This window comes from Varanus komodoensis, unplaced genomic scaffold (assembly GCF_004798865.1).
Source record: "Varanus komodoensis strain SLA01 unplaced genomic scaffold, ASM479886v1 scaffold35, whole genome shotgun sequence".
NCBI classification, from domain to species: Eukaryota; Metazoa; Chordata; class Lepidosauria; order Squamata; family Varanidae; genus Varanus; species Varanus komodoensis.
Window position 1 is genome coordinate 5,176,509 of NW_025335856.1, and position 20,400 is coordinate 5,196,908.

Consider the following 20,400-nt stretch of genomic DNA (forward strand, 5'->3'; position numbering starts at 1 on the left):
TCTGTGCAGAAAGTGTCTAGTCCTTTTTCTCCCATAAAGTTCCATTTTGGGTCTCTCCAGATTGTCTCTAGCGCATAACATCAAGCCGGTTTTAATGGACAGATTAATGACATTAGTGCACATTTCGCTCTCTGATCTTTTTTGACTATTTTGGTGCAGCTGGTGAAAGAGGTAAAGACAGGAAGTATCCTATGATCCTTCCCCATTGAACTTGCCATAGGTTGCTCTCCTGGCCCCATGCTTTTCAGGAGGGATAGGCAACTGTCCCCATTCCGGGGCTGCAAGATGTTAGGGGCTTGGGCTTATCTTTCCAGACCCACCATTCTCTCCTCTGAAGCTCCACTGCCTGACGTCATATGGGAGTTTGTCGGAGGAAACAGAAGTGTGAAGAGATTGCTTTCATCCTCTGCAGGCAGAAGAGTCTCTCACAGTGGCAGAGAGAGGACTCTCTCCACTATTAGCTTCAATCTCTGTTTGGAGATAAGAGCTGATTTCTTCTCCCACCAGTAGATAAAGCCTACCCTTTTTCAGGGCTGAGAGAGTGGGCAGGCTGAATGGGCAACTCCCACGGCACGGAAATGTCCCATGGGGCAGTGGTTTCCCTCCCTGACTTCTGGAAGACCCGGAAGAAGCAAGTGTGCTACATCTAAAAGCAATATTCTACTTGTCTACGAGCTTGTGCTGAGTGTTTGAGAAGCTCAAGAGCTGCTGTAGAGTTTCTAGCAGTGCGCAAAGGCTTCAGCCATCACCTGGTCAAGCGTGCATGGAACAGAAGTCCTCACTCTTTTCCTTCCTTTCTTGGCTCCAAGTAATCACGTTCATGTCCTACTGACTTCAGTGGAGAGAGCAAGGAAAGTGGCTAAATGCTTCCCATTTCAATAAGTAAGGCTGAAAGTACATGGCATTTTGGCTGGATTGGGGCCAATCTGTGCTTAGTTACCTATTTGTTTCTAGAATATAAACTCTCAGTGCTGCAGTAGCAATTCTTGGCAGGTTAGACAGAACAAAATGCAATATTTTCAATAATGGAATGAAAAGAACTAATGCAATAACAACAGTAATGAAGAATATTTAAGCTAGCAGTGTAGTACAACTGAGATATATCTTTAAAGGGTTTTAATGCCTGGGAAAGAGAGACAGATGGAAAATCTTCTCCTGGGACTGGAAGGACAAGGTAGACGTGACCTTCTCTGGGTCACCGGTCCACTCGCCCCAGATGATGGAGTCTCCAGAGAAGCTCCTCCAAGCTCTCAGTGCATCCTTGACTAGAAAATAGACGAGTGAATATTTTATGTCAATTTTATGTCCTTGAGGAGGTGAGTGTGAGATTGCGAATGGGAAAGCCTATTTTTCAGAATGGTGAATCCACCTCATTTGCAGCTCAGGCTGTGAGAAAATGGAAAGAAATTCTTCTCCCCCACACAAGTTAGCCTTTAGAGAAGAGTTTGCCAAGCTGTCTGATGTCCACGACGACCACGTGAAAGGACCGACGGTACAGTTCCGTTGGAGAGAGGTGCACAAAATGCTTGCCATTTCGCGTGTTGTGCCCTCCCATGTTCTCAGGCCATCAGCCATGCTGGCTGGGACTGATGGGAGATGTAGTCCAAAAGCTCAGCAGGCACTGGCTTGCCTCCCTCTGCTCTGTCACGTCTCCCTTCTTTCCTCCAAGCCAAAACACTGCAGCTGCTTAATGTTTCTTCTCAGGGGACAAGGCTCTGGACCGCGATTATGTTTGTTTCTGCACCTTTTCCATCACCTGCCCCAAAATAATCATGTGCAAAGTAGGACTGCAGCCTAAATGGGTCGTCTCCCCCATTAACGAAGTCTGCAAGATTATCAGCGATGTGCTGACAGAAAGAAATTCCTTCCCCCTCCACAAGTTGGCCTTTAAAGATCACTTTCTTGAGCTGCCCGGTGTCAGCAGAGACCACAGAAAAGGTTGATTTTAGAAAAAACCACAAAGAGGGTCACGGGGTCCTTGACTGCAGCCACAGAGGAAAGTGCCTCAGTCTGCGAGGTGCGAAGGTAGGTGGGAGCAGCGAGAGGAAAGGGGGCAGATCCTGCCACCGGTGAGGTCATGGCACATGCTGCCCTCTTGAAAAGGAGGAGCCAGCTGCAGAGGCAAAGAGGAAACTCTCCGAGTCACCGAGGGACTGCCTGCAAAGCAGCAACGACCACGACATGGTCTCCGCATCCCTGCTCTGCCTCTTGGTCTTGCTGCCGCTGCATGGTACGTAACAATGGGGAGCTTATTTATGCAAACTTTCCAGCTTCAGGGGACCCCTTCTGTCCAGCAGGTTGTCCAGTGAGCCACAGATGATCCCAGGTGATGGTCTTGCTCCAGCCTGGTGCCCTCCAGTTCTGGTGGACTACAGCTCCTATCATACCCTGCCAACACTGCGAAGCACTATGAAATAAGATTCCACGCCATGAAAAGGAGAGCATTGACTCAATCCAGAAATGGTCCTGGTTTTGGAATGTGGTGTTGTACAAGGCCAGATTTAACCGAAGGTGGGAGAGGAGCCCAATGCCTGGCAGAAAGTAGCTTTTCCCCAACAGATTTCAGTATGTTCAGGGATTCAACTTAACTGCTCCCAGTTGCATTGGCCTCTCCCACCAACAACACCACTGCCATTTTACAACCTCAGTTTTTGCTTTTAGGGTGAAGAATGTGGTAGGTGTGCATGCAAAGCAACCCCAAGGGTTCCTCTCTCAGCCTTTGAGAACAGCCTACTTGGATTTGGAGCCCCGAGTCTCTGGGAGACCCACGGCCCCACCAACCTGCTGTTCAGGGCACCTTGCCGAAAGCAAGATACAGGGGCCCGGATGATCTTCGCAACTGATCTCCCTAGAAGAAGTGGCTTTTTGCCCACATGTGCTTCACCTCCCGCTCACCCCCATCTGCATCGTTACCTTTTCCTGAATCAAATGTTCTCCTCTCCTTTGTTGCTGCACCCCTTTTTACAAAGTGGGGGGGGAGTGTCCTTTAAAGACTCTTGGTAAAAAAAGAAGGAACTTGAGAGCCTATGTAAATTAGCATATGCAAAACTGTTTTGCTTTGTTGGTTTTTGGTTTGGGGGCTGTCTGTGTGTGTGTGTCTGTTTGCTTTTGGTCCTGTGTGCCTGAGCCCTGAGTCTTTGTACCTACGACTGCACCCCTGGATGTTCTATTTAGCTCATGGTTGAGACATTGTGTGCAAGGCTGAAGACAGACAAACTGTTCAAACTGTGGTGGAAGCAGGTTGAGCCGCTGTTCACCGCAACGCAAGGACTTTATTTACGAGGCTGGGGATGTGCATGCAAGCCGTGCCCACTGCCTCTGTGTGGATTTTCTTTCTCTTCAAATGGAAGGCTTTGCATAAATGATTCTAGGATGGGGGTGCGTGTGTGCAATTCCTTCCTGTCTCAGTTCGAGGGCTTGTGAATTCACACACCTTTCACTGCAGCCTCTAATGCTAGTCAGAGGAAGCAGAAAGTGTGGTCGAGGCCCCATGGAAAACCACAAAAGCAGCTGACACGGCGCTTGGCAGGTGTTTCTTTTTCAGAGATAGAACTATGGGACATTGTACTGAGCCCTACAGGCAATTGTGAACTCATTCTCCACATGGATGGAGGCCTGGTGTGATGCCAATGCCTCTGGGGTGCTCACAGATGCACTGCCAGAAAAGTCAGTGAAAGAGGACGGTGCTTTGCACAGAAGTTGATAACTGAAGTGCACATGCTAAGCTAAAGGGTGTGTATAGTGGAAAAAGTGCATGTGCTAAGTGATGTATATGGAGGAAACTGTAGGAATGGTTACTGAAATAGAAATACAGTGTGCGCCACCATAACTGGATGACCCATGTGCCTACTTCTTAAGTCATCCAGGTGTTCTCTGTGCATGGGCGACTTCAAGGCTGCAGCTGCTCTCCCTTTGGGCTCATAGAATCAGAGAAGAGTAGAGTTGGAAGGGGCCAAGAAGGCCATCGAGTCCAACCCTCTGCTGGTGCTGGACACCACGTCACACCCTCCCACTCAGGTGGCTGCCCAGTTTCTTTTTAAATGTCTCTCGTGTGGAAGAGCCCACCACCTCTCCAGGCAGTGGTTCCACTGTCATATTGCTCTGATAGTGAGGAAACTGTTCTTGATGTCCAGCCTGAATCTGGGTTGTTGCAACTTGAATTGATTATTCAGAGTCTTACACTCTGCCATCAGCAAGAAGAGAGCTTGACCTTCCTCTTTGTAACAGCCTTTGAGGTACTTATAGAGGGCTATCATATCCCCCCTCAGTCTTTTCAGTTCTTTATTCTTAAAACTGTGAACAGGACAGTCCTTTAGAGGATGCCACAAAACTGAGGACTGCCCTGTAAAACAGGACACATGGCCACCCTACCAAGAGAGAAGTACCAATAGGCTTAGAAGAGCCATAAAGTTTGCAGAAGTACAAAGAAAAAAGATGGGGGAAGTCCCACCCTAAGCCAGCCCAATGAGGACTAAGCACTGGGGGACACTGGTGTACTGTTGGGGATTTAAAAGGGATGTAATGGAGTATCTTGGAAAGGGGCATGGTTGGCTGGCAAGCTGGAAGGGTGGGCAGGAATGTTCTGCACGACAACATTTCATTGCAGGTACCGCTTGTTCCTCTGTATCAAATAAGTTATTCTGCAAGGCAGCCTACTCACTTTTTGTCCTCAGGTAGATTAGGTTGAGAGACAGGCCCAGTTGAGCAGAGAAGAGAAGAGAAACATGAGGTCATCAAGTCCAACCCCTGCTCCACTTCCACATGTGGTCCCCCATCCAGCTGCAGGCCTGTGACTTTCCAGCTTAACAAAATTAAACCCCTTAAAAAATTTACTTAGGATTTCTGGATTTCTATGAGCATGCTAAAATCTCCATGGGAGGCAGGCTTCCATGGATGGGCTGATTCATATGTCAATGTGTCTCTTTTCTTTCTTTATCACTATATGTATTTATCAGATTTATATCCCATCATTTTTCTTACAAAGAACCCAAGGCAGCTGAGATAATTCTCCTCCTCTTCTCCACCTTATTCTCACAACAACAACCCTGTGAGGCAGGTTGGGCTGAGAGTCTGGGACTGGCTGAGCGGGGACTAGAACTCCGATCGCCTGAGTCCCAGTCCTGCACTCAAACCACTAGCCTACGCCGGCTCTTTTAATCCATTGCAGCTTTTATTTTGAGCTTTATACAAACCCCATCCCCAAAACAGATTACCCAGTGAAGCACCATGGATAGCCAGCCCCACTGGCATGGGAGTCAGCATTCTCCCAAACTCCCTCTTTTGCATTTTAGTAGCTCCTTTTCAGCTACAGTCCTTTGGCTGTAGGCTATAGTCCTGGAGACTACTGTTAAAAGCAGCAGTCAATTGTCGTGTGTGTAGGGAGGAATGAATAATCTTTAAAAGATGGATTGAAATACCAACTCTTTAAGCTATCAGGGGGATTCTTCTGTTTCATTCAGAAGCAACCTTGGTTTTGTTTTTGTCTTTGTTTTTTTAATCTGTATTTTCTTAACATAAACAAATCCATAAAAGAGAATGTGAAACAAAGCAAACTAAAATAAACAAAGTGAGCAAAGTTGCCAAAGGAATTTTAATGGATATGACCTATGCATTGAATCCCCAAATCTATCCATCTTCCTGTATCCATCTATCCAACAGAAACGAAATCATTAATCTATAAAACAACAGATCTTCCAATCGCTTCAAATCCTCTACTGCTTTTCCTTTTCTTTTCAAAACTCCCTGCAACTCCCATTAGTCATCCTGAGCATAATAAATGTCTGTTCATCATTAAATTCTTCAAACAGTCTTCTGTTTACATAGTTAGCTAATTTTGCAGGAGTCTTGTTGTTGGTCAGTCTCAATCAACAGTGCACTGAGTGAAACTTTTTCTTTGGCAGGAGCATTTGAGGAGTATCAGGCTGAGCACCAAACTGTACTAGAAGGACAGAATTTGGACTTGCACTGTGCTTTTGCTGGAGATGGCCAGTCTGCACTTGAATGGAAGAACCCTTCTGGGTTTGTGCTTTTTTTCAATAGCTGGCAAGGTAAGTTAAGAAAAGCTTTTCCAGTGGAAGAAGGGGAGCGGTGGGATTTCCTGCTGCAGTCTGAGTCATATACACCAACACCATTTGCTTCTGGCAGAGCCAACGACTCTCTTGCAAGGCGTCAATGCAACGGAAGTCCCACCACTGTGGTTAGGATGTGTGAAAACAGAAATTCCTTCCAGTAGGTTTATGGTGGCCTTTACAATTTTTTTAAAAATTAAAATGTCTCTGCTCCAGTATGAGCAGTACACTTTGCCTTTGGCCTAGTGGCCTCCTGGCCTGGGAAAGCACTTGCCACAAGAGACATATGAGTCTTTAAGGTGCTGCCAGATGTTTACCCCAGAGCAGAATTTCCCTGGCTGAATATATTTGAGGCCCAGGGAACAGGGTCCTTCTTGATTAAGTCTGGGCTCAAAACTCATGTTCCTGATTAGTTGTTGTCTTGCAACACTCAGCATCTGGCCCTTGGCCATGCTGGCTGGGCCAATGGGAGTGTAGCCGAAAACATCTGGAGGACACCTGGCTGGGAAAGCTTTCCTATGGGAACAGGCCATCACCTTATGTTGTTCCCAGGGCCAGCCCAACCCATTTCTCCCTCCCCTCACCCCAGGGTCAGCAAAAACATTGTGAGTCGAAACAGGCCTCCAATTTTAATCCAGCTTTTGTGGGGAGGATCCCACTCCCAGCTTGACCTAGGAAGGACTCCCTTGTGACTAAAGCAAAGGCGTGGTTGGGGAGAATGTCCAAGAGTATCTTGGATTGATGTGGAAGATTCTGGGAAGAAGGTCTAGGCACAGAGAGCCAAGATGGCGGCATTTCTTCACTGGTGGGAACTTTCATAGCCCTCCAGTTCTGCCTACTCTGATTTCAATCAATGTTTGGGAACCCAACTTGTCTGGTAAAGCTTTGCCTCCCCACAATTCTCAGCGACCGTTTACTGACAGCTACAGTTGCATGCCTTCAGCAAAGCTCATAACTAGATGCCACCTGTGATGGTGGAAGGCTGTGAAGGAAAGGCTCTTACTCTCTCTCTTACCCATTTGTGTGTCCTTTTACAGGTTTGAAAAATCAGAGGTACAAACTTATCCATTCTTCAGAGAATAGTTTGTCTATTCGTCTCTCCAATATAAAGAAGCATGAGAACGGTGTATACACGTGTTTGTATTACAGTCTGCCAGTCAAAAGAAAGCTGGTGAACGTCACTGTCTTAGGTTAGTCCTTTAACTTCCGGCTTTCAATGAATGAGAACATGAAGAAATGGAAAGGGTGTTGATGGGGCTTAAGCCAAGGCAACCTTTCAGTAGCAAGAGTACAAGTTGCCTATCTGATTATTTATCTTGTTGTTACAGATGCACCCATCAAAAGTCATTTGGAAGCATCAAAAATTAGTGTTCCCAACGAAAATGAAAAGGTTGTTTTAAAATGTTCTGTCTGGGCCCCTAAGCCCCGTCCTCGGATTACGTGGCTGCTGGACAATGGGATGGAGATCTTGGGTAAGTGTCAAATAATTTACTTCTTTTGATACAGCATCCTTGACTTTTTAATATGCTTTCTTAAATCAGGGTCAAGCCAAATCCTGAAAAGCCTCAAATGTGTTTTAAAAACAAGCTTTGGAAAGGGCAAATCAAGATAATGCAAACTGGGGGATGAAAATACTCCAGTAGAACAAGGCAACAAAGAAGGAAGCAGGCAGGAATCTGACAGGAATAGGAGGGCTAAGAACTGTTAAAGAGTGGATGAGCTTCTGATTTTGAGGATGGTTTTAAGGTTTTACTATTATTAGTTGTGGCTGCCACATTATAATTTTATGGATTAATTATGTATGATTTTTTTTATTTTTATGGTTGCTCAAATTGGTTCAATATGTTGTATCCCCCCATCTCATTTTACTTTATTTTCTTTACTGATTATTTATTTCTGCTCATTATTATTTATTTTATTGCTATTATTGGTTTTATTGTATTTTTGTACTGACTATGTTTTAAGCTGCCCAGATAGCCTTATGGCTAATTGGATGGCATATAAATCAATCAACCAAACAAACTTTTTTTATGGATTCAAAATAACTGGGTAGATATTGGCAGGCCAAACTGGTCAACCAAACCTCCAGATTTTTAATTTAATGCATGCATAAAAACTTTCCCTTTGGAATTATTTGTGCTACCTTCATTCCCAAATGCATTTTAGGTGATGCCAAACACCAGCAGAAGGGGAAAAACTGCAATTCAACCAGCACCCTCATAGTCTACCGATACTTGCCAAATTCTACCATTTCTTGTGTTATCCGTCACAAAGCTCTCGGAAGAAGAAATGTAATGACAACTTTACACTTCAAGAATATCAGTAAGTGAAAGATCTGTGCGGTGAGCTGTATGCAACACTGAAAATGGTATAATACTGATTTAATTACAGAAGCCACTTTCTGGGGTAAGGAAGGCAAGGACGGAACACTGAAATGTCTTCCCCATTTTCACTCATCCTGATAGAAAAGGAATTGCTTTCTAAAAGAAGTTCATAGGAGAAAAAAAGTTTGGAGAAATGGGCCATCTTTCACAACGCAGGCAGCCTCTACCTTCCTGTGTTTAGCACATTTCAGGGCAAGCAAAACCAGCAGCAAAACTGCAGCAAATAACAACTTGACACCACACCCACACACAAGAGCTAGGCATACTAAAACTGCTCTTAAAAAGCTAGGATTTTTTAAACCACTTCATTTGGTACAAAAAAAAAAAAAAAAAATCAGAATATAGGTGCCAGGCAAGCTTCTCTGGAGAAGACATTCTAGAGACAGGTGCCACCACTCTGAAGGCTCTGTCTCTTGCATGTATGCATGCATGCATTTTTTTAGCTTAGATCTTGCCTCCCCCCACACATCCAATAAGGCACCCAAGGCAGCTTACATAGTTCACTTCCTCTCTGTTTATCCTCCCAACAACCCTGCAAGGTAGGTTAGGCTGAAAGTCAGACTGTGGTTCCTGGAGCATGGCTTCAGACATCACCGAGGGTCTGGTTAGGTAAAGATGTCAGCCACTAGACAACCAGATACCCACAGGATACCTCATGGCTATAGCCCATGCCCATTTTTGCATGGAATCTTGACATACAGAAATAGACTACCTCCAACCCTGGAGGTTTTATTTTGCCATCACATGTAATAGCTGATGATAGATTGATAATCGATAAACGTATTCAGCCCTCTTTTAAAGCCATCTGAGCTGGAATGGAATTTCCGTTTCCTTTTTTCTTTCTTTTTTCCTTTTTCTCTCCTGAGTCTATCCAACAGCATGGCATGGATGACCCTGTGTTCTGTTACAAGAATGGGAGAGATGAGATCTTGTTCTGCCTTCTTTTTCCACTTGAGCAGCAGTAGCTGCATGGGATGAAGGAATGCATAAAACCTTTCATGCACGAAATGAGAACTTCAGAACTTCTTGCATTTCTATTTTCCAGAACTGGCTGCAGAGTCCTTTTCAAACCCATTAGGCTTTAGCACAACAACCACAGAGAAGCCCCATCATTACACAGGTAAAGACCAACATGGACATCCAAAAAAGCACTGCTGCATTCCCCCCACAAAGAAACAACCTAATTATCTATTGATTGACCGGTATGGGTGGAGGCTACCTTAGGTGGCTTCAAATGGGGACTGGGTAAATCTGCAGAAATTCATCGGCAACTGGCAGCCATGAGCGCTGTACGGAACTTCCCGTGTTCCCAGTCGGTGCAGCTACTTGGGAGCCATAAGAGGATCAAGCCCAGCTTGTCCTTGGCTGCTATGGGAAGAGGTTATGGGGCTAACACAGGTTACAGCTGGTACCTCCTGGGTCGCAGGGAGGAGAGACTCCATGAAACTGAGAAGCCATGGGGCTTAGAAACCACTCTGGTTCTCCCTGGTTGATGACTGTGGGAAAGAAGATGCCAACTTAGATGGACTTTTGGTCTGAGCTAGCGATAGCTTTCATACATCCTTCCTACAGCCTGAAAGTAACTCTTCTCTTTTCTCATGTCAACAGGATTAAAGAAAACACTGAATACAACAGAAGCAAGCTTTAGTACGCAGGCACCGTTTTCCAGAAGTGGAGAAGCAACTCTGAATTCCGTTGTCACCAGAGGTATGTTGAAGCAATTTCCAAGCAATGATTTCCAAATGGAAAAATGGAATTAACCCTGCCCACGAGCCTACATATTGTTAATAATTTCATCCACATACTGTTCCAAAGCCAAAGCTCTCCGAGAGCTTGGCAATATATGCAGCTTGTGTCAGCCATCAAGTTATTCACAGTAACACCAGTGCTGCCTCATTTTAGATTCAGGCCAGCAGCCACAACAAGAGCAATAAAATGCGCAAAATCAAAGGGAAATGCATGTTCACACAATGTACTAGTAGGATAGGAAGTTTGCCATCACAAGATACCATGATGGCCACCAGTTAAGGAGTCTTAGACAAATTCATGCAGGACACAACTCATCCATTAGCTCGGATGGGGAAATGGAGCCTCCATCACCAGTGGCAGTTTACCAGAGAAGACCAGAGGAAGGGCAGAAACAGCAGGACATGGCTATCCCCTTTACAGCATATTGGTGGAATGCCCTAAGTCTCTCCATCCTGAGGAAAAAGAAGATGGTCTGACTTTGCAGGGCGATTCTTCTTCTTGCAGTGATTGCAGGCACAATGCTATGCTTGTTTAGATAGGAAAAAAAAACCTCCTAATACTCCTGGTATTCTTTGGCCAGCATAACTATTAGGAGTGTTAGGAATTTTCCCCCTCAAAACATGCAAATGCCTTTCTCAAACCAACAGAAACAAACCCTCCAAACCCGCACAAAACTTCAAGATGATTTACAACATGTCACATTTAAAACAACTGTAATATCTATCCATTAATCTGCAGCTTATACATAAAATAACTAAAAACATCAGTGGCAGCTGCCAACAATTTGGCTGATGCATTAAACATATTAACATGAACTATCCAATGCCTGGGAGTAGAGGAAAATCCTAAGCTGATATCCAGAAGATGGCAATGTGGGCACAGAGCTGATTTCACTGGGGAGAGCATTCCATAACGGTGGGAACGAACCCTTAACAACATAAGATATTAAAGTCGCAGCACTTCTCTTTTTTCATGTTCCAAGATTTAGCCAGGACATTAAACAGAACAGAAGAAAACTCAAGCTTACCAACACCATTTCCAACCAGTGGCAGAGCAACTCTGAATTCCAGTACCATTCACGGTACGTTGACATGATTTCCAAACCATTTCCAAACGCAAAAACGGAAAATCATTTCTCCTTATTAAATGTATAGATACCACTTATTTGAAATAGTGTGCTGTTTTATGAACATTACAATAAATGTTTGCTGTGAGATTTGAAAGCTGCAATTCTTCTGCTTCCAAACAGGGTCTGGCAAAATATTAAATGTATCAGAAGGAGACCTGACTACACAAACACCATTCCTGAGTACGGACATAACTCTTGATTCCCAGATAAAGAATGGTAAATTAGCAGAACTTAATATCCATTTCCAAAGGGAACACAAGTAGTCTGTTGAAACTGAATACTCAAAGGCATTAACTGGTTTCTTTTCCTCCCAAAAACCAGGAACAAACCTGACCCATGATGGAATCTTCTTAAGGAAACCAAACATCTTGCTACCAGCACTTGTGACGGTGTTGCTCGTGGTTCTGATTATCTTCGTCATTCTCTTCATAGCAAAGCTGTGGAAGGCACATAGGAAATGGAAGAAAGGTGAGGCCTGGGGCTGATCAAACTAAGCAACAATGTGATTTTTTAAAATGACTGCCACAACCGCTCCTGCTTCCACAGTAAGCATCTTTGGTCAGTCACCTGACCCCCATGTGGCACTTACTGCAGAGTACCACATGCGGTGCAGTGTAGTGGTTCGAGCTTGGACTGGGATTCAGAAGGTCTGGGTTCTAGTTCCCAGCTGGGCAGGGTGACTTTTGGGTCAGTTGCTGAATTCATTGTGAGAATAAAATGAAGATGAGGAGAGTGATGGCTGACATCTTGTCAGCTCAGAGGAAAGAGAGGAGATAACAGTAATTAAGTGTCTGTTTTATTTATGTAGCTCAATAACAATTGTGGTAATGTGATAGGGATTGGTGTACTGTTTTACCACCTCACTTTTATGTGGTTGGGAGGCCCTTTATGTAGGGGGAGAGAGGTGACCAGATTACATCAAACCTTTCCCACACTTATGAGTTTCCAGGCTCAGTTTTAAGTTTCTGGTGTGGACCTTTAAAGCCCTACATGGTTTGGAACCAGACCCTCTGAAGGTCTCCCTGTGTTCATATGGGTTTTGCATGCATACCATGCTAAGGGGGCCTTGCACGCAGAGGCAGCTGCACATTTCGAGGGGAACCCCAGCTCAGCTAGTGAGGAGGAGATTGCAATGGAATCTCAGCACGTCCAAGGAGTAGACCAAGGCCAGGGAATGTCTGAGAAGATATGCAGGGAGGAGTTGGAAGTTTGGGTGGAGAAGAGCCAACCTTTGGGGATGAGGCGGTAGGAGAAGAGGAGGAGGGTTTGACAGTTTGGACTCCGCCAATCTGTGGGGAGGACTTGGAGCTGGAGGCTGGACATGTCTCATAGCAGGGGAGTGGAGACAGAGAGCTCAGTGGGTGGTCAGACACAGAAGTCCTTCTTCCTGAGGAAGTGGCACCGGTTACTAGGTGCCAGCACCAGCAGGAAGTTCAATGGGCGAAAGATGGGAAGAGCGCAGAAGAGCACAATTCCACAGCACCCACGGTTTTTATACTGCCTTCTGGAACGAGATGTAAAAATGCAAGGGAAGGATGGATGTTAAAGCGGGCTCAACGTTTCACCCTGTGTGAACTCAGAAGCATGTAACAATAAAGTGACGCATAACCATACGAACCTCAGCACTCCAACCTCTACTCTGTAATGCACTGCTGGCAGGGTGGTATCTACTAGTAACAGGGCCTTTTCTGCAGTGGCCCTGTGTTTCTGGATAGCCATCCTGGGTGACTAGTGTGCTGCCTTCATTGTTGGATTGAAGGAAGATCTTCACATTTTCACTTCTGTCTACATTCAAATAAATGAATGGCACTGTGTTTGGGAAAACTTGTACAAACTGCTGTATTTGAAATTTCTTTAATGTTGATATTGTATACCACTTCGTTGTTATTTTAATACTTAGGAACTTTCATCACTCTATTTTGTTATTGTAAGCCACCTGAGGGTAAATATTATGAAAGGCGGGACAGAAATTCATACCGTAATCAGCATGAATCATGATGGAAGTAATTGAATCCTTGGAAAACTAGCTTGCAGGGTATAAAATGACAATTTTTATCATGTTCAAATAATGCATTCACTACATACAATTTATAGCACTACCTTTCCATACTCTTCCTTGGGAGTAAGTCACATGGAACCCAGTGCGGCTCACTTCTGCCAGAGTCTGCTTCTTCATGAAGAAATATGGTGTAACTCACTGTAGCTCTTTCTGGATGTCTTCTCTGTAGAAAATGAAGTTTCAGAACAGACCCTGGAGAGTAATCGGCCCAGGCCAAATGAGGACAATCATAAACAAAAGAAGAATAGAAATGGTAAGTTATGGAGCTGAGAAATGAGTTTGTGTACAGTACAAGTGCATGGTCTTCAAAATTACCATTTTACCACCTGGCAGCCAAAGCTGACCCCTCAGTTTTAGTCTGGCCCTTCACAATCATGGCTTTCTTTGCACCCATCTTCTGGCCGCGTGAAAGCCAGGCCAAAGGCCAAGCGGGTCAGCAGCACCCTCGTAAACCCCTCACTATTTCATTCTCTCCATCCCAAGTTTATGATTCATTCCACCCAGCGGAAGATGCCCTTAAACACCCCTCACTTGTTGAAAGAACACGAGGGGGTCACAGGGTTGCATTACGGACCCTGTTCCATGGGTTCATGTGCCAGCCACATCCCCATGATGTGGGAGGCCTTGTTCCTGTCCCCAGGTGTGCCAAATCCAGGTGAGAGCAGCTGCAAAGATAATCCAGTCAAATTCATTGTGCCAAGCATCCAGGTCAGGCAGGGGCATCCAAGAGACTGGTTTTGGGGGATAGCTGAAGGTCACCAGATCTCTCCATTTCAGAAAGTCAAGGCAACTCAGAATAAACACCACAGTCTACAACAGTGGTGCCCAACCTTTTCTATGCCCTGCACCTCTAGAAATGTTGATTTATGTTCACATCCCCTACAAAAGTCATATCGCCATCGAAGGGGAAGAAGTCAAATTTTTCAGTTTTGAACCACAAACTGAATTACATACAGTACTGTGCACAAAGTGAACTCAGAAAAATAAGCGTTTTGCTCAGTGCATGGAATTCAAGTATAAACTGAGCAATTAGGAAAAATTGTAAGCAATAAAATCAATCCCTGGCATGAACATAAAATTCAATGACTTCTTTGTTCTTGCTTCTCATTCACAATTTTGTCAAAATGTGGAGCTTCCTTGCTGATTGCGATCTGTAAGTCTGCCTGTGGATTCAGTGATTCCTGGTTTTTCTCTTGATTGGCAAAAGAGAATTGAATCCAAATGCAAACCAAATAATAATAAATTATTTTATTATTGCTATAATGCAGCCTTCCTTTTTGTCTTTAAAATGCTATCTTGCACCCCCTAGTTGGGAACCCCCCTCTCCAATAAAGAGGAGGTGATGCTTGAGCTAATTTATAGTTGGATGTAAATCAGTGCAGTTGGCTAATGAGTTCAGCATTTTCTTCTATGGGAGGCCCCACACTCTGCCTGTTGGACTTCTGCCTGTGAATTCCCTCTGGCTCTGGCTCCTGCCCTTTATTTATTTATTTATTTATTTTGAAAGGCATCATAAGTCAGCAGTACATTTAGTAAAGGCTGAGTGGAATAAAAAGCGTTTACAGCTGGTTTCAAAACTGCAAGAGAACGAGGCATGTTGCATTCTCAGGGGAAGGAATCCCTCATATGTGGAGCCACCACTGATGAGGCCCTGTCTATCACACCTTTCACTGTGGCATCTTTTAATGGCAGAGCAGAGAAGAAGGCTTCCAAGGGTGATCTTAAGGGCCAGGTAAATTATAATATTGTCTGAATGGGTTTTTATTCATCAGGAATGCCAGAGGTCACTGCATGTGGTTTATATATAGCAAAAATAAGCACCTTTGTAGGAAGAAAATACCAATATATGATGTATTTATCTTTTCTAGTAGTCCCTTGGAAGACCAGCAAAAGATACATAATTCAAGATTCATGCATGAGGAAATCAAAGAACTCTGAAGAAAGCCAAGATTCATCTGTCTTCGAGAAACAATTCCCCTATGTTAAACGAAGTGATCTGTAAGCATTCACTCCTACTGACAATATTGTACTGTATATAGTTTCCTGGAGTGGCATTCTCCCTATTTATTCTGTACAGCCTCATTCTGTATATATTTCTTAGCTGTCAACATTTCCAAGGATCACAGGCCAGGCCAGCCTCCTGAATTCTACTTGAAATAGTCATATTGCAAATAAAAAGAAAAATGTACTGACAGTGCTCTTAAAAACTTGTCATTTGTGTATGTTTTTTTAGCCAGTATGTTGGATGCTGTAAAATACTTAGCCTTGATCAAGCATTGCAGAGTGTACAAAGTACTCCATGCACGTTGCCTTAATAAGTTTTCCTAACAGACCTGTAAGGTAAGTCAGAATGACGGAACCCATATTACAGATGGGAAGGCTGAGGCCACCTGGTGAGTTTATGTGAATGGATCATTTTGACTAAGGCTATTCTGTGGACTTGTAGAAACAGTAACAGGTGAGGGGGAGCATTTGAGGCAGTTGGAAGTGTTGCCCATATTAATAATCTGCCCCATATATAAAAGATGAATGTAAGGAAGGAATATAGGGACATATTAATGAGTGCTGTTTAGGATATGAGATTGTAAACTACTTCCCTTAAAAGCCAGCCTGGCCATTTTCTTCATCTGAAGTACAATCAAGTTCGTACCCACTAGAAGTCATATGGGCCCAGAAGATATTCCCGGCCCTTCCTGAATTTTCAGTTCACCTTTTTTTTTTAAGTGCTCTTTTCTATTTACATCACTCTAAGGAAAAGTGAGGATTGAACCCAGTAGCCATAAGAAATAAACTTATTCCACATGCAAGCAACTCAGAATGGTGGGAACACATCCTCATTTCCTGCTTCACACAAACATTCCAAATCAAGGTATTAACTTTTATATGCCCCTGTGCCACAAAATAAGCCATGGTCTGCCACGAATTTTCTGGAGAGGAGTGGAAGATCCTGCCCACTTCAAAATCCACAATAATTTCTTCCACTTAAAATTGTCACTTTTGTGGAACTCTCTTCACATTGTGATGAACCCAGAATGCAATTGCATTGCAGGTAACAAATGGAGGCAAGCTGGCCATGCAACCTCAGCCTTCAACCACCCGTCTTTCAGGATTACACAAACCATTTCAGGACCAGTACTTTGGGTGCAAGACACAATTGCAGTGGGCATGTAGGTGGGTGGGAGGGGGGAGCTGGTTTGGGGAGAGTGGCAAAGAGGCAGGGACAGGTAAATACACAACACACATGCACCACACCTTGGATGCAATAAGGCGTAGAAGCCAGCCCCATATGCATGAATGGGTGTGAAGGAGTGCTGGAAGGAGAGGTGTGTGTGCAGACACAAGGGACCTGCTGCCATGGGGTTCCCGGGTCAAGTTAATCTAAACACGAGGCTGACCTGGGGTCTGAACTTCGGCAGACAAAACTGCTCCTTTGGGGAATCCACTCCAGGCTGGTTCAGCAGCCATTTCATAAAAAGCTAAGGACTCAAGCTTGGGAAAGTAACCTGGCAAGGAACTGAGCACAGAGCAGAGCTGGCTTTCAATGACAAAACATTTTCCTCACCATCTACAACGTGGGTCCTCAGACTATGGCCCGCAGGCCGGATAAGGCCCGCCATGGTCATTTACCCAGCCCGCCTCAGAGCTTTTGGACTCGTTCGGAGAAAACGATCTCCGAGAGAGTCCGAAAGCTCTGAGCCAGCACATGCATTCCCTGAAACTCTTTCAGTGTTGGGGACTAGCAGAGAGCCGGCAGACGTGCCAAATTGTAAGAGCAACCTTGAACTGCGTGTGCGCCGGCTCTTCCCCCCGACCCTGCGTTGCACGCGTGCTCTGGCTCTGAATACAGAGCAGGAACGCAGAAGAGAGGAGGGCAGAAGAGAGAAGACGAAGACACTAAACAAGGATAGAAGGTAAGAAGAATATCGCTTCTAAAATCCATTTTTAACTATGTAGGCCATATCCTGGGTTGTGGGCCAAGCCGCGGCCGCCTCACCAAGCCCGGGGGCCGACAGGCTGAGGCAGAGCGGGGCTGTGGCTCCCATGCCTCCGCCACGGCCTTCTCTGGGCAAGCTGCCGCCATCGAGCGGGGAGAGGAGGGAGGCGCCCCGCTCGGCCGGCCGGCCATGGCCCCGTCCCTCGCCTCCCCTCGCCTCAGAAAGCAGCCGTTACCTCCCCGCGCCCGCCTCTCCGGCCTTCCGCTCCCCCTCCAGGGCCAGGCGAGCGCCTGCGAGGGCCCTTCCTTCCTCCGGAGCTGGGAAGGCCTGGACCAAGGCGAGCGCGCCCTCCCGGCTGCCCTCCTGCCGTGCTCTCCCTTTTGGCGGGCGGTGAGGCGCCATCTTGGGCTTCTGCTGCAGCCCAAGCAAGCAGAGCAAACATTTTTAATTTTTCAATTATTTGTTCACATTTTAATTTATTTGTATTTTAATTTTAATTATTTTTATTTATTTTAATTTTAATTATTTTTATTTATTTCAATTTTAATTATTTTTATTTATTTTGTAATGTGCAGTCTGCATAGGAATTCGTTCATATTTGTTTCAAACTACGGTCCAGCCCCTCGACAGTCTGAGGGACAGTGAACCGGCCCCGTTTTGAAAGTCTGAGGATCCCTGATCCGCCACAAAGTATCCCAGCGAAAGAGGCAACCAAAGCAGACAGGCAGCCCCAAGCAAAACATACAATCATCGCCACAAGTGAGCCGACTGACACATCGCAAACTCGCAAACCGCTGCCTCTCATGGGCCAACCCTTACCAAGAATGTGAAGACATGGAGTCATGGAGGGGGGGTGTAAAAATGGGTGGAGAAGCCTGGATTTTTCCACCCCCCTCCCATTATCACAATTGTATCCCTTAACCACCTCACTAGCATCACTTTCTTTTTGCTGGATATGCTAAGCTGCAACCTTGCTTTCTAAGACTGCACTGGGACCCGCATGAGATCTTGAAGCATTCTTGGAAATAAAGTCACCAGGAGAGGAAATTATTATTAATACATGAATGCCAAGCCACTTGCTCGTTGTTTTATTAATAAAGGCTTATTGATAAGTATCAATATAGGAATAATTCAGTATTATTGATAATACATCTACAATGAAAATAAAAATATATGCCCATATTTGCCCTCCTGCCCCTTGAGATCGGCAGCAGAGGCCCTTCTCCGGGAGCCCTCTGTGAAAGATATTAGGAGGGTGAGTACCCTGAGGAGGGTCTTCTCTGCGGTGGCGCCCAATATATGGAACATATATTCCATATATTATATATTCCTCGCTCCCCAGAGAGGTCCGCCTGGTGCCATCGTTATTTGTTTTTCGGTGCCAGGTCAAGACCTTTTTATTTAAAACTTATTTTAATTGTTAACTTATTATGTATTTATAGGATTTTAAATTTTAGCCGTGATGTTACCGGGCTTTTTAATCTTTAAGTGTATTATTTGTTATTTGTATGTTTTAATTATGTTGTGAGCTGCCCCGAGACTTTGTTGCGATGGGGGAGGCACAGAAATGTTTTAAATAAATAAATATAAATAAATAAATAAATAAATATCAGGAGGGCAGAAGCTAGTGGGTGTTGAAGGGCTCCGTTTTGAGGGATCCAGGAACAGTTGGGATGTGGCAGCTGGGAAGGGTTCAGGGTTGTGGCACTTTTTTCTGCCTGAACAAGGATGCGTTCCCACTTTCAATTTTGCAGCCCATTCCACCACAACGACCTTAGCAAAAGCCTGCCCTCCTTCAAGAGTATTTCGATATTGGAGAAAAGATTTTTTTTCCCATCTCATTTGGGATGCGTTTCTTGTGGATTCGTACGGTTTGGATCGATTCATGGGGTTTTGCACACACATATACAGGACCGCAGATGGAGAGATGCACTTTTAAGCATTATTTTATCACCACGTTTTAGGAAGAAAAAATAAGGATAAGGCACACTTTTCTGCCAGAGGCGTTGGGAGGTACCATTTTCCCTCTGCCCAAGGAGGTGCGCAAGACTACTTCCTCCCCCCTCCCCCGCTTCTAGAGAGTTGGAAGGTGCCGTAAAAGGCGGGGAGGGTGGGAGGACCGATGGGCGGGATGGAGGTCTGTGTACTGTTGCCATGGAGACGCCACGCTAGTGGCGCAGCGGATGCTGCGGGCAGTGGCTCCGTGAATAGCGCGTGGCGTTGCTGCTGAGAGGTAAGGGGGGCGCAGAGAGGAGTGGGAATGTGCAGGGGCGGATTGGGAGGAAAGAAATTGGGATGCGGGGCGCTGCATTCCCCCCCTCCCCCGCACCACCTGGCAGAAGTCCGTACCTTCTAAGCAGCTGCTTTCAATTGCAAAGTCCACCAGGTGCAGCTTTGGCTAGCCTGGGAAAACACTTCCCTTGTTGATTTTCTGCCTATCATGCAGAGATAAAAGGCTGTATGTGCGGATGGGGGGGGGGGGCAGGATCTGCTAAATGAGCTCGGAGGGGTCAGTTGACCTCTCTGAGCCAATCTCCTCCAACATGGTGCTCTTTGGAAGTTTTCAACTGCAATTCCCAGCATCCCTTGTCCAGCACACTGGGAGTGCAGCAGCTTGGAGGAGAGTCGCTTCACACCATGTCTCTGCTTCTGCCCATCCAGTGCCCACTGGGAAAAATGTGTGTGCATAAAAGCGTTTGTGATTCCAACAGGACAATCCGCATCTGCCTTGATTTTTCTTCAATGCTTGGTTGTCCCCTTGAGAAGGGGCTGCTGCAGGCTGTGGGACACATCCTTTATCCAAACTGAGATCTGATAGACTTTCTTTTCATTACTGCCCATCTTTAAAGCTTGTGTCGATAGCTGCCTTGGGCTTGCTGAAGAATTAGGAGGGCTCGTGCGGAGTCAGGTCCATCTGGGCCAGCATTCTGCTCCCACCATGGCTGCCCAGTGCAATCCTCTGCCCATCATCCTCTGCCCAGGTGCCTTTTTCAGCAAATGCATTGCAAGAGGGACAGCCTCTCTTGCAGAATCATTTGGGGGTTCCTCAAGTGTGGGAGCCTTCCTTCTCTCTCAC

At 45.4% G+C, this 20,400-nt stretch overlaps 1 protein-coding gene across 1 annotated transcript; it reads left to right on the forward strand.

Moving 5' to 3' along the window:
- The first annotated feature begins 2,175 nt into the window (after positions 1–2,175).
- CRTAM (cytotoxic and regulatory T cell molecule) lies at positions 2,176–15,520 on the forward strand. Its single transcript, XM_044439618.1, has 12 exons — positions 2,176–2,230; positions 5,901–6,047; positions 7,106–7,258; positions 7,397–7,540; positions 8,235–8,390; positions 9,498–9,572; positions 10,061–10,159; positions 11,184–11,282; positions 11,451–11,546; positions 11,652–11,798; positions 13,559–13,642; positions 15,258–15,520. Exons 1-12 carry the CDS (start codon positions 2,182–2,184, stop codon positions 15,389–15,391), a joined length of 1,383 nt encoding a protein of 460 aa, XP_044295553.1. The 5' UTR covers positions 2,176–2,181; the 3' UTR covers positions 15,392–15,520.
- The last annotated feature ends 4,880 nt before the right edge of the window (positions 15,521–20,400 follow it).